The 15,000-nt window shown below is 47.0% G+C and overlaps 1 protein-coding gene and 1 pseudogene across 1 annotated transcript in view; one reads left to right on the plus strand and one right to left on the minus strand.

Annotated features, from left to right (window-relative positions):
* Window positions 1-5,297, plus strand: part of LOC121841314 (vesicle-associated membrane protein 1-like) — an 11,894-nt gene extending 6,597 nt beyond the window's left edge. Inside the window, exons 4-5 of the mRNA XM_042308662.1 lie at window positions 1,553-1,604; window positions 3,539-5,297. Of these exons, the coding sequence (XP_042164596.1) occupies window positions 1,553-1,604; window positions 3,539-3,555 (69 nt within the window). The 3' untranslated portion in view covers window positions 3,556-5,297. The remainder of the gene's footprint in view (window positions 1-1,552; window positions 1,605-3,538) is intronic.
* Window positions 5,298-5,543: 246 nt separating this feature from the next.
* LOC112226126 lies at window positions 5,544-9,140 on the minus strand (annotated as a pseudogene).
* Window positions 9,141-15,000: the final 5,860 nt, after the last annotated feature.

Here is a 15,000-nt window from a genome sequence, read left to right on the forward strand (position 1 = left end):
TAGTAACCGGAAGGTTGCAAGTTCAAATCCCCGAGCCGACAAAGTACAAATCTGTCGTTCTGCCCCTGAACAGTTAACCCACTGTTCCTAGGCCGCCATTGAAAATAAGAATTTGTTCTTAACTGACTTGCCTAGTTAAATAAACGTAAAATAAAATAAATAAAAAAGTGACAGTGTACTGTCATATATTCAAGTTAAAATATATATCCAGTGTACTGTATGTGGCCCATGAGGGAATCATTCAGAGCCACAACTGTGGTGGTGTTGCAACGCCAGTACCATGCTCCACCAACCAGTACCATGCTCCACCAACCAGTACCACGCTCCACCAACCAGTCCATGCTCCACCCAACCATGCTCCACCATGCTACCACGTACCACGCTTCCACCAACCAGTACCATGCTCCACCAACCAGTACCACGCTCCACCAACCAGTACCACGCTCCACCAACCAGTACCACGCTCCACCAACCAGTACCACGCTCCACCAACCAGTACCACGCTCCACCAACCAGTACCACGCTCCACCAACCAGTACCACCAGCTCCACCAACCATTACCATGCTCCACCAACCATTACCATACCATGCCACCAACCAGTACCACCACGCTCCACCAACCAGTACCACGCTCCACCAACCAGTACCACGCTCCACCAACCAGTACCACGCTCCACCAACCAGTACCACGCTCCACCAACCATTACCATACTCCACCAACCAACCATTACCATACTCCACCAACCAGTACCATGCTCCACCAACCATTACCATACTCCACCAACCAGTACCATGCTCCACCAACAAGTACCATGCTCCACCAACCAGTACCACGCTCCACCAACCAGTACCACGCTCCACCAACCAGTACCACGCTCCACCAACCAGTACCACGCTCCACCAACCAGTGCCACGCTCCACCAACCAGTACCACGCTCCACCAACCAGTACCACACTCCACCAACCAGTACCATGCTCCACCAACCAACTGAGCCATGGTGGTGCAGGGCGCTGAGGCGAACACACAGCGTCTGTCCCTGGAACGCTGTCACCCCCCTTTCCTGCGCACTAATCCCCTAATTAGCGTCTGTGGGCGAGAGGAGCGGCGCTCCGGGGAATGGGGAAATAGGGAGGCTCTCACTGCAGAGTTTTCTCTACATGCAGTTATTCTTATTAATTGCATAGCAATAGCACTAAAAATACACTGACTGGACACAAGGGAGTGTGATGAAATGTTACGCTCTGCTTTTTGTGTTTGTCATCGTGGTGTGTGTGTGTGTGTGTGTGTGTGTGTGTGTGTGTGTGTGTGTGTGTGTGTGTGTGTGTGTGTGTGTGTGTGTGTGTGTGTGTGTGTGTGTGTGTGTGTGTGTGTGTGTGTGTGTGTGTGTGTGTGTGCGCTTTTGGTCAGCAGGACTAACGTTAATCCGCAGAGACTTCATCCCTGAATAAAAAACACATGTTTAATCACCCGAGGAAAATCTATCAGGTTTATTAACTAGAAGAATAGAAGAATAAAGAAAGCCTTTAACTCTCCATTTGCTTTTCTTTCCAGATGATGATCATTATGGGTATCATTGGAGTTCTTGTGGTCGGAGTCCTTTTCTGTAAGTACCATTATTCACTTTCCCCTATTACCATTCATTGATACCCACTCGCATGTAGTCAGTTAGACGGTTTCTTCACGTCTTTTAAACTTCATTTAGAAATTTCTTATTTTATTATTATTGTGCAATTATTGTGCAGATTAAATGAATTTCCATACTTCTGTATCGCATTAGCGGATACTCACACTGCTCTCAGGGCAGGTCTGCCGGTTTGATTAGCAGAAGTGACTTTTCGTAGCTGGTTAGGAGAATTAACGTGGCAGGTTAGGAGAATTAGGTTAAGGTTAGGAAAATGTTTAGGGTTAGCTAAAATGCTAACAATATCTAGCTGCAGCCAGGCCTGTCCTGAGAACAGTCTTGGTTTCCACTAATGCAATTCTGAATCCATACTAGTCAAGTGCAGTAGATATTAAGGCGAAGGCCACAGCTATAATCAGTGTGCACTTATAACAGGCCCAGGTCTGCCCTGCTCTGACGGTCTCCTAGTGCCTACTCTTATGTCAATAATTCATGACAACTTATTACAGTAAATGATTGAAACAGTATAAGACCTCTGGTACCAGTCATTCAGTAGAAACAACACATGTGTAGATGTAGCCCACTGAATGCAAATATCATTATTTAGCTGTAAACACATTGTTAGATGTATCTTTAGTTTGTGATTTAGGAACCCATAAATCTGCTGACACAATTATTGAATGATCTCTCTCCCCCTCTTTCTCATTCTCTTTCTCCCTACCCCCCCTCTACCCTTAATATATCCCTCTCTCTCTCCCCCTCTATCTCCCTCTCTCTCCCCTATTTCTCCCTACCCCTCTACCCTTTATATATCCCTCTCTCTCCCCCTCTTTCTCTTTCTCCCTACCCCCTCTACCCTTATATATCCCCCTCTTTCTCCCTACCCCCTCTACCCTTTATATATTCCTCTCTCTCCCCCTCTTTCTCCCTACCCTTTATATATCCCTCTCTCCCCTATCTCTTTCTCCCTACCCCCTCTACCCTTTATATATCCCTCTCTCTCCCCTATTTCTCCCTACCCCCTCTACCCTTTATATATCCCTCTCTCCCTACCCTTATATATCCCTCTCTCCCCCTCTTTCTCCCTACCCTTTATATATTCCTCTCTCTCCCCTACCCTTTATATATCCCTCTCTCCCCCTATCTCTTTCTCCCTACCCCCTCTACCCTTTATATATCCCTCTCTCTCCCCTCCCCCCCCCCTCTCTCCCCCTTTATATATCCCCTCTCTCTCCCCTCTCCCCCTCTTTCTCCCTACCCCCTCCCCCTCTACCCTTTATATATCCCTCTCTCTCCCCCCCCTCTTTCTCCCTACCCCCCCCTCTACCCTTTTATATATCCCTCTCTCCCCCTCTTTCTCCCTACCCCCTCTACCCTTTATATATCCCTATATATCCCTCTCCCCTCTTTCTCCCTACCCCCCCTCTTTCTCCCTACCCCCTCTACCCTTTATATATCCCTCTCTCCCCCTCTTTCTCCCTACCCCCTCCCTACCCCCTCCCCTCTTTCTCCCTACCCTCCCCCCCCTCTTTCTCCCTACCCTTTATATATATATCTCTCTTTCTCCCTACCCCCTCTACCCTTTATATATCCCTCTCTTTCTCCCTACCCTTTATATATCCCTCTCTCTCCCTCTCTTTCTCCGTACCCCCTCTACCCTTTATATATCCCTCTCTCTTTCTCTCCCCCCCTACCCTTTATATATCCCTCTCTCTCCCTCTCTTTCTCCGTACCCCCTCTACCCTTTATATATCCCTCTCTCTTTCTCCCCCTCTACCCTTTATATATCCCTCTCTCTTTCTCCCCCTCTACCCTTTATATATCCCTCCTCTTTTCTCCCCCTACCCTTTATATATCCCTCTCTCTTTCTCCCCCCCTCTACCCTTTATATATCCCTCTCTCTCCATCTTTCTCAGTGTACTTCTTCTATTGAGTAATCCCAGCGTGGCAGGACAGACATGAGAGCGAAATAGAAGAGAAGAAAACAAAATCGACCCAGATCCAAACTCCAGTCCCGTCCCCTTTATCCTCCACACCAGGTCTTCCATCTAGCACTTAAACATGACGCTAGTGTGTAGATGTTGTTGCTCTCTTTTCTCTTCGTCCTCCTGCCCTTCTTTTTGATCCATCTTTCTTCCTCTGTTTTGGTGTGCTGTCTCACTCACTATCTCCTGCCTCTGCGTCTCATACATTATTGAAGTGTGCAGTAGGGAAAGAGAGAGCAGGAAGGGAATGAAGGAGGGACGAGATAAGAAACCCCCTGTGACAGAGGACTGGAGCATACTGTAGGGAAAGAGAGAGAGAAAGCAGGAAGAAGTGAAAGAGAGCATATAGAGAGGGGGAGTGCAAGGAGAGAGCAGCAGTTATTTCTATCCAGATACGCCAAAGCTTGTTTGTGTTACCTTTTGGAGAGCGTACCACATTTGTAAATTGATACTGACATACAGTACCTAACAACCCCTCCTGATCCCCTACCTCATACCACTACCATTATTAATACTACTTACTAATACAAGGTCATGTTTAAGAGTATGATCATTTTGTCATGTGTGTGTGTGTACTTGTGATCCAAATCAGTGTAGCCAGTAGCTTTTTCCAGGTTTAGTTGATGTAGGCCTTGACTGGCATTCCTGCCTTTTCCTTTACCTCCCTCTTCCTCTCACTCGCTGACTGTGGTGTTTAAGAGAGAGATAGAGAATAAGAAAAGCCAGGAAGGATACTGGAAAAGGCAGAAACCACTTTTGGGACACTGACTTTTAGTATATCTTTATTCTTGTACCACAGACAGACGGACAGTTAGCTAGATTGACAGACAGAAACAGACAGTCTGTACCTACATAGATTATTCTTTCAGGAGTGCAGACAAAAGTCTATAGAGTATTAACTCTGGACACACCTAAAGGCAGGTCTGTGTAATAAAACATAGTACATTTTTGATTGATTAGTGAGCAGCTTTACTGTGTTGTGGTTGTGTTCAGACACTCTTGTACGTTCTAGTAGAGAGGGTACAGGGTTAGGGAGGAATGGTTCAATAGACTGTCCCCGATCTGGAGAGGACATGACCCACTTCCTGCACATCAAACCAACAAAAACACACCTACAGTAGCCAATAGGCTGTTACCTACAGTATCCAATAGGCCCAATGGAAGTAGTGTTTGTGTCTTACTTGACGTGCATGGCAGACGATGTCCATAGTTTTGCCTATTTGTGTGACCTATGCATCTGCCATTTCTGAAACTTAACTGCCGATTGTACATTTATTTTGTTTGGTTTAGTGGTTTTCAGGACCTGTGTATAGGCTACTGTAGCTATGCGCCCAATTAATAACTCATGCGTATGCAATGTAATGAAGCTCAAGAGTTTGCCAAATTTTTGTTGCTCACATGCTTTCAAAATAACTAATACACAACCAGAGAACAATGTTTGCTACAGTAGTATTCTGTCAGGGAAAAAACAAAAAACGAAAACCATAGTAGCGTACAAGTAGTACTATAAAGTACTTCATCTTTGCCAGACTATTGCTCCTGAAAATGTGTTTTTTAGTTAGTTTAAATTTTACTTTTGGTGTTGGATATTCCAGAAAATATAATTTCTCTCAATGGTTGATAGAGGGACTGTTTGACACATTGTACAAAAAAAAAAAAAAAATAGCTGTGTGTAAATTGCATTTCTGAATGAAAATAGTGGTGATTCCTCAAAACAATGATCTAATAATATTGTGCAATAATATTATTAGGTAAATAAATGATACAACATGATAATACTGGGAGAGATACAACTGGATCATGAGAATTCTTTAAACGCATGCTTACCACTTGATGCTAATAAACAAAATCATCAACATGAATGTTTTCATCATTGAAGTGAAAATTAACAGGTATAATCCCACACCGTCTCTCCAGATTCAGAGAACACCAATTATACTATTAAAGAAAACATTTATTTTGAAGAAAAATGTACAACTGTTTATAGTACAACAGTAATTCACATTACAGCAACTCTTAAGACATGCAAGAAGAAAAGAAGAAAAATGTATTATTTGTCTGTTTGGACAGAAATTTGCTTTGCATCTCTAGGCTACTGTTGTCTTACTACAAACAATAGTTAAAATACAAGGAGGTCCATAGGGAGCATGGGGAACTTACCTATTTCATCACATGGTAGAAGAACAGAACGGTGATAACCAGAAAACCCAGGACCATCCAGTAGGAATCTGTAACAACAAGGAACAGTTTGGACTAATATGAATGGACACCATTTTGTTTCTGCTCAGGTTCTCCCAATGACTCAGTCAGCAGGCACCCAACAGGAGAAAACATTTAGCAAAAGAGCAGTATCTGAACCTGCCTGATAAGAACACTCTATTTTAGTTGTCCATTCACGCATAATGAACGTGACCCATCAGCAATGCTGATGTTCACCTAATTTCCTATTGTCCTCTCACGCCTGTGTCTGTAGCAGCCTACCTGGCTCAGGTGTCTCTACTGTCAGGCTGAGGGAGAGGGGTGTGTCCAGGGCCGGGTGGGTCATTCTGCAGGTGACCGTGGTTCCAGGGGGGAAGGTGGAGTGGTGAAGGGTGAGGTGGGAGGAGATGGACATGGTCCTGTCGCTGTGCTGCCAATGGCTGGAGAGGAGACACCTGGTCTGATAGAACGCTAGGCTCTGAGTCTGTAAGGGAGACGGAGAACCACTCCATCTGAGAGAGAAGAGAGTCTTAGTATAATGTCTGTAATATTTAGGATATCCATATTATAAGTGCTGTACGATGACCTACCAATGATCTTCTGATGTCATTAGAGGTATGATCGCTATGTGCTTGTGTGCTAATCACTTTGAAACAGTGGTATCTGTGAATATGAATGACTGGATATTTCATTGGTTGACCGCACCAGACACACCTGGACATCCAGAGGGTAGTAGTTCTTGCAGTGGCAGCTCAGTTTCTGGGGCAACTCATCCCGAAATACCAGCTTCTCCTCAGAGAGAGAAACATGAGGAGGTTCTGAAGACAGAGAGACTTCGTATTTAGATGTGAATAGTGTGCACACTATGTCACACATGACATAGACACTCGAACCCTCCCTCTCCACATGTACCGGAGGAAAAAACGATGCGAAACAGAGTATGATGAAGTGAAAAATGAGGTCCAATTCTCATAGTAATCATTCAGTAAACCTCTGGGTTCCTAGCTATGACAGTAATAAGACGTGTATTTTCCATCTCTGGGTGGATAATAAAGTTGGAATGTTGACCATGGAGGTCCTAATGCACTTTATTTTGTGATGGTAAGTAGACCTAACTCATCCAACACTAATAGCGCCACCTGCTATTACTAATCTCTCACCTGCTGGCCCCTCCTCCGCCTCCGTCTGCCCTGCCCTAATCTCCAGCATTTTCCTCCCACTTCCTCTGTGCTGCCACTCAAGCCCCAGCTCCTGCCCTGGGGGTGGGGCCTGCTGCCTGAAGCCAGTCCAGGAAGGCCACGCCTCCTAGAGGAGCGGAGTGAGACTCTGAGCGAGAGAACACCAGGAACACTGGGGAAGACAAGGGAGAGAGAAAGGAGGGATTATGGAGAAAGAAGCAAGTGAAAAGTAGAGAAAGTGCAAAGTACTAGATAAAGAAAGAGGGGAGATGAGAGAAGAGGCTGGGGTGAGAATGAATCATTACAATATGACCCATCTCCTCTACCACAGGCATACTACCAAAAGCATTATAATAACCTCCTTGTCTCACCCTCAGTCAGCAAAGTTCCTGATTGGCTGAGGGGGAGTTCCAGTTTGCTTTGTATGAGAGCTGGACGATCTGATTGATCCAGTGGCAGTGTCTGCAGGACCAATTTGAGGCTGAGCACGCCCCCCTCCATCTGCAAGGAGCCAATGAAATAGGCTGGTTCTGTGGAGACCTCCTTTGCTTTATGAAGGAAGTAGCGGCTGATCTCACATGTCACTTCCTGTTCGTTACAGTCAGCGTGGAGCAGCAGGTCTGCCTCTGGGATCTCAGGAGACTCAACTGTCAAAAAGCAGAGGGGTGGAGGGAGAGTGCAGGAGAGGGATGGTGTGAGGGAGGGAGAGAGAAGGGGAAGGTAATTTCATCAGGTATCTTTGCTGTACAAAAGAGAACCTGATAATGAACCAACCTTTAGCCTCCAAGATGATGTTGTCAGGATCTTGGACAGCAGGGGGTTTGAAGGGGGTCAGAGAATCAGGTGAAAGATCAGGGGTCACGGCCAGGTCTCTGAGGACAAGCTTGGCTGAGGTGAGGCTGAAGAGAGCCCCACCTCCCATTTCCTCCACCCCACTACCCTCCTCCACCAGAGAACAGGACAGCACAACGTCTGCTCGTCCCTGGCCTAAGAGTCCAGAAAATACCGCTATTTCATGTTTAGAAAATGTCGGGAGTGAAGACAAAAAATCCTTACCAGAAACGCATGTAATCAAATATCCAAAAAGCAGCATTTCAAAGCATCTTTCCAGTAGTTTTTTTTGTCATCAGTAATTACTGACTTTTCAGAAATATACAGAAGACCCCTAATTGCATAATTGAATTAATGGCCACGCTCGAAATCACAGTCGAAGATAAGAAAACTATTTTGATACAGTGAAAATGTTTGGCTGTTATACCGTGAAGTTACTTTTGTTTGAAGGTAAACCAAATAAATCAAGTAAAATAAATGGTCGATTAAAAGTTCGCGTTGAACGTCTAGGGTTTGACAAAATAAGAATGATGAGACCCATTGATTTATCAAAAAACGATTAATAGATGCCATGTTTCCAGTGTTTTCCATTGCGCTATAGTTTGTTTTCAGCGTTCGAAGCTAGTGCGTCATTGTAGAATTTAGAGAAACTTTGCTGAATTAAAGTGAAAGAGAGTTGTCCATTTTTCAGCATATCCTCCAGAGCAATAACCTTATCCCTCATTAGTTGCTAAAATAAATGTGTCCATAACATGTGATCATAGTTAGCCAAACCAATAGATGGCGCTGCTGTTATGTGTATGTGAGTGTTATACTATATAGTACGAGTGAGCCAAGTAAGGCATTACTTACTATGCACTAAATGGAGTTGTATGGATGCTAAACAATGATGCTGAAGTAATCAACATAACCTTGCCTTTGTATAGAACAAACAACGTACAAAACACGTTGTCTATTACAACGCTCTGCTACAAACTGTTCTGCACTCAGGTAAAAAAAAAAAAAAAAAAACTGCGTCTCAAAATTTGCTCCATTCATTAAAATCACAAGTAAACCAACACCCATCTATTTTTTGTGACTACCTGGACCTCCCATTTGGTTTTGAAGTATTGAAACCAAAACATATGGATTTGAATAAACATGAAAAGGTGAATGTAAGAAGCACACATAATTTCAAATAGGCTACATGTCAAATGAAATAGCATATAAACACTCTAAACAGGTCAGGAGCCAGACATGGAGTTTAAGAAGTATCGAAAATGATTATTTAGGCTATATTATTTAAATTATTTGTGCAGAAGGTTCTACATGGAACCCAAAAGCGTTCTACCTAGAACAAAAAGTTTTTTTTATTTTTTACCTATAACCAAAAAGGGTTATCCTATGGGGACAGCTGAAGAACCCTTTGGGAACTATTTTTTCTAAAAGTGTATGGGTAATTATGGGTTCTGGTCAAAAGTAGTGCACTACATAGGGAGCCATTTTAGACATAGCTTTGTTAACTTATGCAGAGAGCCTATCTATTCCATACTCACACCAGACCTCAGTTCAAATATATAAAATACTATTTGAACCCAGGTCTGACACACACACAGTCTCCTAGCATCAGTCAGTATGTTAAGTAGGCTACATTAGCTCCAAGGAGCGATGATGTAGACAGGTGGCCAGAATTACGGAGGTTACACATCTCTCTCTCACTCTCACACTCACACACAGAGAGAGAGAGAGGGAAGGGGAGGTTAAGGAGGGGAGAACAGTTGGGATAGATAGTGGTCAAGCTCCTGAGGTTCAAGGACAAGGTAGCTGTTCTGGAAAGAGCCAAGAACTTGAGAGGAACGTATATCTTTCTCAACGAAGACTATCCTGAAGCTGTGCACCAGAAGAGGAAAGAACTGATCCCAGCCATAAAAGCTGCAAGAACGTGTGTGGACATTGCGTACATCTGCTATGACAGGCACATTGTCCACCCTCCCTCCCAGAAGCCTGGAAGGGATGAGAGAGCCAAGCCTATGGGTACGTAGCCTAAACCTCGCAGCACACACACACCAATGGATTAACAGACTGCTGAATGTATTCATATTTTCAATATTATGTCTGTCTCTGATAAGCTTCCTAGGAAAGGGCTGAAAATAACCCATATGAATATATGTAGCCTTAGAAATAAGGTTCATGAAATCAATAATTTGCTAACATCAGATAACATTCATATATTAGACATTTCTGAGACTCACTTAGATAATTCATTTGATGATACATCAGTAGCAATACTGTCACGCCCTGACCTTTTTCACCGGTCCTTGTGCTTATACCTGTGTTCTCTGTCTGTTTTTGCCAGTTTGTCTTGTTCGTTCAAACTTACAGGCAGTTTTCCTGTCAGCTCCTATCGTTTCCCAGCCTCTTTTTGCTAGTCCTCCCGGTTTTGACCTTTGCCTGTCCTGACCCTGCACCCGCCCACCTGACCGCTCTGCCTGACCCTGCCTACCATCCTGTACCTTTGCCTTACCCTGGATTTTTGACCCCTGCCTGCCTTGACCTGTCTTTGCGTGCCCCTGTTTGCTACAATAAACAGGGTTACTTCGACAGTCTGCATCTGGGTCTTACCTTGATTCCTGATTTTTTTAAAAACAAGGATATAACATTTATGGAAGAGACAGAAATGCTTATTGGGGAGGAGTTGCTGTATGTATACTGAATCTTTTAACCATACCACGTGGTTAAACTCTTAGACCCCCAAGGTGCGGACTCCGACAGCACAAACTAAACCTATAGGGGAGGGTCTGGGTGGGCATCTATCCGCGGTGGCGGCTCTGGCGCTGGACCCCACTCCATAATTGTCTTAGTCCACCTTCTTAGCGTCCTTTGAGTGGCGACCCTCGCCGCTGACCTAGGAACCCTAACAAAGGGCCCCACTGGAATGAGGGGCAGCTCGGGACTGAGGGGTAGCTTGGGACTGAGGGGAAGCTCGGGACTGAGGGGAAGCTCGGGACTGAGGGGAAGCTCGGGACTGAGAGGAAGCTCGGGACTGAGAGGAAGCTCGGGACTGAGAGGAAGCTCGGGACTGAGAGGAAGCTCGGGACTGAGAGGAAGCTCGGGACTGAGAGGAAGCTCAGGCAGGTTGATGGCTCTGGCAGATCCTGGCTGGCTGGCGGTTCTGGCAGATCCTGGCTGACTGCCAGCTCTGGCAGATCCTGGCTGACTGGCGGATCCTGGCTGACTGGCGGATCTGGAAGATCCTGGCTGACTGGCGGATCCTGGCTGAATGGCGGATCTGGAAGATCCTGGCTGACTGGCAGCTCTTGGCTGACTGGCAGCTCTGGCAGATCCTGGCTGACTGGCGGATCCTGGCTGACTGGCGGCTCTGGAAGATCCTGGCTGAATGGCTGCTCCATGCAGACTGGCGGCTCTGGCTGCTCCATGCAGACTGGCGGCTCTGGCTGCTCCATGCAGACTGGCGGCTCTGGCTGCTCCATGCAGACTGGTGGCTCCTTGCAGACTGACAGCTCCTTGCAGACTGACAGCTCTGGCGGCGCTGAACAGGCGGGAGACTCCGGCAGCGCTGTAGAGGAGGAAGGCTCTGGCGCCTCTGGACTGAGGGGCTCTGGCGCCTCTGGACTGAGGGGCTCTGGCGCCTCTGGACTGAGGGGCTCTGGCGCCTCTGGACTGAGGGGCTCTGGCGCCTCTGGACTGAGGGGCTCTGGCGCCTCTGGACTGAGGGGCTCTGGCGCCTCTGGACTGAGGGGCTCTGGCGCCTCTGGACTGAGGGGCTCTGGCGCCTCTGGACTGAGGGGCTCTGGCGCCTCTGGACTGAGGGGCTCTGGCGCCTCTGGACTGAGGGGCTCTGGCGCCTCTGGACTGAGGGGCTCTGGCGCCTCTGGACTGAGGGGCTCTGGCGCCTCTGGACTGAGGGGCTCTGGCGCCTCTGGACTGAGGGGCTCTGGCGCCTCTGGACTGAGGGGCTCTGGCGCCTCTGGACTGAGGGGCTCTGGCGCCTCTGGACTGAGGGGCTCTGGCGCCTCTGGACTGAGGGGCTCTGGCGCCTCTGGACTGAGGGGCTCTGGCGCCTCTGGACTGAGGGGCTCTGGCGCCTCTGGACTGAGGGGCTCTGGCGCCTCTGGACTGAGGGGCTCTGGCGCCTCTGGACTGAGGGGCTCTGGCGCCTCTGGACTGAGGGGCTCTGGCGCCTCTGGACTGAGGGGCTCTGGCGCCTCTGGACTGAGGGGCTCTGGCGCCTCTGGACTGAGGGGCTCTGGCGCCTCTGGACTGAGGGGCTCTGGCGCCTCTGGACTGAGGGGCTCTGGCGCCTCTGGACTGAGGGGCTCTGGCGCCTCTGGCAGCGCCGGACAGGTGGGAGACTCCGGCTGCGCTGGAGAGGAGGAAGGCTCTAGCAGCGCTGGACAGGCGAGACGCACTATAGGCCTGATGCGTGGTGCTGGCACTGGTGGTACTGGGCCGAGGACACGCACCTCAGGGCGAGTGCGGGGAGGAGAAACAGGGAGTACTGGGCTCTGGACACGCATAGGAAGCCTGGTGAGGGGGCTGCTACCGGAGGGCTGGTGCGTGTAGGTGGCACTGGATAGACCGGACCGTGCAGGTGCACTGGAGCTCTTGAGCACCGAGCCTGCCCAACCTTACCTGGCTCGATGCCCACTCTAGCCCGGCCGATAAGAGGAGCTGGTATGTACCGCACCGGGCTATGCACCCGCACTGGAGACACCGTGCGCTCCACAGCATAACACGGTGCCTGCCCGGTCTCTCTCGCTCTCCGGTAAGCACAGGAAGTTGGCGCAGGTCTCCTACCTGGCTTCGCCATACTCCCTGTGTGCCTCCCCCAATACATTTTTGGGGCTGACTCTCGGGCATCCTACCGCGCCGCCGTGCTCGCTTCGCCGACCTCATTCTCCTGTAACCTTCCTCGCACTGCTCCATCGAATCCCAGGCGGGCTCCGGCACTCTCCCTGGGTCGACCGCCCACCTGTCTCTCTTCCCAAGTTGTGTAGTCCAGATTCTGCTCCCATGTCCCGAAATCCTGACATCGCTTCCTCTCCTGCTCCTCCTAATGCTGCCTCTCTGCTTTCGCTGCCTCCAGCTCTGCTTTGGGGTGGTGATATTCCCCTGGCTCTGCCCAGGGTCCTTTTCCGTCCAACTCGTCCTCCCAAGTCCATGAGTCTTGTGATGCTGGCTGCTTCTCCTGCTGTTGCTGCTTGTCACCACGCCGCTTGGTCCTGTTGTGGTGGGTGGTTCTGTAACGGTTTTCTTCTGGTGAAAGAGAGGCGGACCAAAACGCAGCATGGTTATAATTCATGGTTCTTTAATAACGAAACTATACATGAATAAACTACAAAACAATAAACATGAAAACCCGAAAACAGTCCCTGTGGTACAAACACTGACACAGGAGACATCCACCCACAAAACCCAACAGGCTACCTAAATATGGTTCCCAATCAGAGACAATGCCTAACACCTGCCTCTGATTGAGAACCATATCAGGCCAAACAAAGAAACAGACAAACTAGACACACAACATAGAATGCCCACCCAGCTCACGTCCTGACCAACACTAAAACAAGGAAAACACACAAGAACTATGGTCAGAACGTGACAACTAACGTGAGGTAATGTAAATAATTCATTAATTCAAAGACTAATTGATCAGATAAAATATCTGAAAGGTTATTTTAGGAAATGATAACTTTGTAATCTGAATATTTTTCCTTGGTGCCCCGACTTCCTAGTTAATCACATTTACATGATTAATCAGTCTAATTGCGTAATACTAATTACAGAGAATCTTTGATCAAAAACTATGTCTTCAGTTTAATGATAGTAAAAGACACAACATTTTTGGTTCCCCCTGTGAGGAATCTAATATAGAATTAGACTTTGCTGTGGAATTCTATATATCAATTGTGCAAACAGAAGTGTACGAACAGACTGCTTTGTATACATTCAAATTGGTTGTATGTGTGTTCCCATTTGAAGAGGCTACAGAGCGCCTCCGGTAGGTGTTTTTAGTGTTAGAGCAACGAGTGATACATTCCAGATTTAGTACGTTAGGCCAAACGGTACTATTTCTGTCGGTCAATATTAACTTCTAGAGCCAGAAAGGTTAGAAATTAAAAGATATTCGTTCGGTGACCGGGCCGAAGTATTTTTGTCCGCCTACCGCACTAAACCAGTGTGGACTGACTACAGGCATATCCGTATTATGTACCGTGTCGCTCTGGTCAACATAACGCTAGCAAAGTATGCCGAATGGGTTAATGTGAGACGTCACTAGTAAACCCACCTTTGCCATGGTGAGAGGACCCTATTTTGTGCTTAGAACGTGATATTTCTGAACAACGTAGGATTACGAGATGCTAAGCTAACAGAGGGGGAACATTTTTCACTTCCTGTGTTCCGTTTAAAATCTTCTGCCTTGCGCGACGGAAGTCCCGCCCTTTGTACTTCCGTTTGATTTCAGCATTCTGCATCACTGGTGGTGAAGAATCGCAAGTCCATCTCTTAAAAGAAGGGTTGGAAATCCAAACGTGGATCACGTTAAAGTGTACCATAGTGGTAAATGTACCTAACATTACCTTTATGACAATCCAGCAATCTCAATTGCTTGGGTATTATCGTCTCATTCAATATATTTATTTAAATTGTCAAACATACCTTTCTAGGTTCTTCCAATTAAACGAGACACCTTAAACTTTGCAATAGTAATCTAGATGAACCAACTTCCCAGGTTAATTTAAAGTTTAATACCCAGATAGCCTATCCAGGTATGATTAATCATTATCATTGATTAATTCAATTTGCTTTTGCAAATTCATTCACGTCCAATGTCCACAGTACTGTCCAGTACTGATGGTTCATTAATGTCTATAAATAGATTAAAATCGTCTTTGCAGCTCCCAATATATTCCAAAACCAAACTTTGGAAAATTAGGAAAAACATTTTTTCCTTTCAAAATGTTCTAATAATGTGCAAGCTACCAGAGGGGGTAGTCCCCACTCGCCCGCTAATTAGTGAACCTCCACCCGCAAATGGATTGATCTCTGACCTCAGCAGCGATACCAACCCTAATTATGCCATTAGTGGAAAAGCAGACAACAACGCTTTCCAAAATCAACCATATCGGGTGCAGGCCTCGTAAAGGTTCTCTCCAGTCTAGCCCTGATGTCTTGCCATCCGAG

Source organism: Oncorhynchus tshawytscha, linkage group LG03 (assembly GCF_018296145.1).
Source record: "Oncorhynchus tshawytscha isolate Ot180627B linkage group LG03, Otsh_v2.0, whole genome shotgun sequence".
Taxonomy (NCBI): Eukaryota; Metazoa; Chordata; class Actinopteri; order Salmoniformes; family Salmonidae; genus Oncorhynchus; species Oncorhynchus tshawytscha.